The following is a 2,715-nucleotide window of genomic DNA, read 5'->3' as shown; positions in this document are numbered from 1 at the left end:
TGGCTGAACACACTGTATTGGGAACGATGCAAGGTGATATAGACTTACAGCCTCCTACGCAATGCAACAACTACCTCACAGACTGTAATGAGGGAGAGGGAAAGAGAGTGAGGAGAGTACTCACAAAGTACCTTGACCCTTAAAAATGCTGGCCAACAAGTTTTTTTTCTTCTGTTTTGTTCAGGTTTTTTATTAAAGTATTTATACACTTTACCTTTGGAAAATGTACTAATGCTTATTTTGAAAGTGTTGTGTTGATTATGTCAAGTGAAAATAAACAAATGACTGCAACAATTACAGAACTTTTTTTTATTGGAAAATATTTAGGTCAAAGAACCATTTTAGAACAAAGAACAGGTAATACTGTATAAAGTGCAACTGTATAAAACAAGAACTATATACATGTCAACTACAACAGGTAAAAATTAAACAAAATAGGTCGAACTGTATAAAGTGCAACTGTATAAAACAAGAACTGTATACAAGATTAACTACAACAGGTAAAATAAATAAAATAGGTCAAACTGTATAAAGTGCAACTGTATAAAACTATATACAAGATTTAGCTACAACAGGTAAAATAAATAAAGTGAAACCGTGCACAGAACTAAAGCGCATCGCAGAAAAATAAAAACAAGAATTATATAGTGCAACAGGGCAGTCACTCTGTGTCTTCTTGCAGCAGTGCACGTCTGTATGAAAAAGATGTTTGCTGACGGGTGACACGTGGAGTAGGTGTGTAACATTCAGGGTGGTACTGTCCAGGTTGGTTTGCTGGTTCATCGGGCCGAGGTGTGTGCAGGAAGGCTGATGTAGTAGGGTGTGGTGTTCTGTGCATGAATGATGGTGGGTGCCCTTGGAATTGTCCACTGCTGCTGTGGGGGGGGTGTAAACTGGCGTTGGAATAATTCCCTCATGAAGGAAAAACCCTCCTGAATGGTGCTGGTTATGTTAGCAATGTTAGTGTTAATCTGCAGCATGTTGTCGGAGTTGCGTCTAGAAGAGTCCTCCATCAACTCCAACATCCTCCTCTTTATTTTAAGGTCCTCCTCTGCCAGATCTGTTGGAACCTTCCTCTTCAGCCTGTCTCCTCTATGGCTGTTCAACTTTGCCTAGAATATAGCAAAGAAAATTCGCTTTATTATTACGCAAAATAAGTTCAGATCAAAGCTATGTGAATAAGTTGGAAGCAACACACATACACAAAGAACATGCATCCGTCCTATTTTACATATTTCCTCACATTCATGTCTAACACGCTAAGCTTAAAATCAGAAGCCTGGAGCAAATTTTACCTGAAGCAAATCCCGGCGCTGCTTTACAACCTCAGATGGAAGACAGTCGATGGATTCAGTGGAGTTTGGAGAATCGGAAGGCTCCACTGTCGATGTAGACGACTCTTCCAGGTCACCCGTCTCGATGCCGGCGTCGATGAGGCGTGTAGCAGGCGACCCACCCCAGATCTCCTCGCAAAGCTCATAAAATATGAGCACTACCCGTCCTTGACCACTTCGACGCCCTGTGTCCACCGCATGCCTGTATTTGCTGCGTATATTTTTTATCTTTGCGGTGACTTGGGCTTTTGATACCATGCTAGCATCGTGAAGGAAATCCTTATCGGTTAGCCCCCTCGGATACTGTGCCTGAAACGCGTCCATTACATCAGAATATTTGGATTGACACGACTCCCAGTCAACGTTTTCTTGTAACTTAGTGGACTTGTAGTCGAGTGTGACTCTGAGTATTAGTTCGACTTCGTCGTCAGTCCATACGAAAGACTCCACTCTTCCTCTTGAAGTTGTTGCATTCGCCATGATCTTCTTCTTCTTGTGTGGGTTCGTATACAGCGCGCAAGGTTATGCGCATGCTCAAAGTCTTCTTCTCCGTGTATAGTGTATCTCTGTGGCAGAATTACAGCGCCACATACTGGTCTGGCATATATACTACATCGTTTTCAGTCGGTTTCAGTGTTTTCGTGTGTACGCAGATATTTCTTGAGACGACGCCGTGTTTACGGAATTTTTTTTTAGAACGAGGAAAAAAAATATCGGATAGGGAACGCTCTGGCTTCGTGTGGATGTGGCCTTATATTGGGTGCTGGTGAACCACATGGCTCAGACCAGCTCTTCCTAAAAGCAGGCAACATTCTCCACGTGTCTCTGACTGCAAAGGATCTCATCCAGTCCTACCGAGTTCCAGTCTAGAAATTGGACAAGATTTTCAGCTGCTACTACTGTCACCCTCGGTACCCTCACCATGGCACTAACTTGTCTGTTGTATTTGGTAAGTGCTATTTGTTGGTTTCAAGTGATCAGTGCTTCAAGAGACAGTTGCCTTCAAGAACTACAGACTGCGTTCTCCATGCGATGCTCATTTAATCACAGAGTTCAACACATTAAGATTACTTCAAATGGGAGCATTGATTGGTCCTGTGTTCATAAGTGCTTCTCTTTGGGGTAGTTTTAATGAGGATGTGAACTACAGGCAAGACTCAACCTCTTTTCTATGGAATTTCCTTTGTCAGTGTAACCAATATTGTAAACCCTTATACCTCTCCCATCAACGTTTAAGTGAAAACATCTTAAAGCAACATTTGGACACTATTTTGCATCCTTCTCTGCTGCCAGTTTTCATTCCCTTGCCCTCTTGACTGAATAACAGTTGATATCTACTCTAACTTTTGCATATTTCTTTTCGACCACAGTAGAAAGTGCT

The 2,715-nt window shown here is 42.0% G+C and overlaps 1 protein-coding gene across 1 annotated transcript; it reads right to left on the bottom strand.

Annotated features, from left to right (window-relative positions):
- Window positions 1-779: 779 nt before the first annotated feature.
- On the bottom strand, window positions 780-1,814 carry LOC309511920 (uncharacterized protein; the record flags this gene model as incomplete). The annotated part of the gene is made up of 2 exons (XM_082187288.1): window positions 780-1,112; window positions 1,296-1,814. The coding sequence occupies 2 exons, from the start codon at window positions 1,812-1,814 to the stop codon at window positions 780-782; spliced, it is 852 nt and encodes a 283-aa protein (XP_082043414.1).
- Window positions 1,815-2,715: the final 901 nt, after the last annotated feature.

The sequence above is a fragment of the Leuciscus leuciscus genome (assembly GCF_965113295.1).
Source record: "Leuciscus leuciscus genome assembly, chromosome: 13".
Taxonomy (NCBI): domain Eukaryota; kingdom Metazoa; phylum Chordata; class Actinopteri; order Cypriniformes; family Leuciscidae; genus Leuciscus; species Leuciscus leuciscus.
Note: the sequence above shows the minus strand (reverse complement) of the source record. Positions and strands in the feature narration are given on the sequence as shown.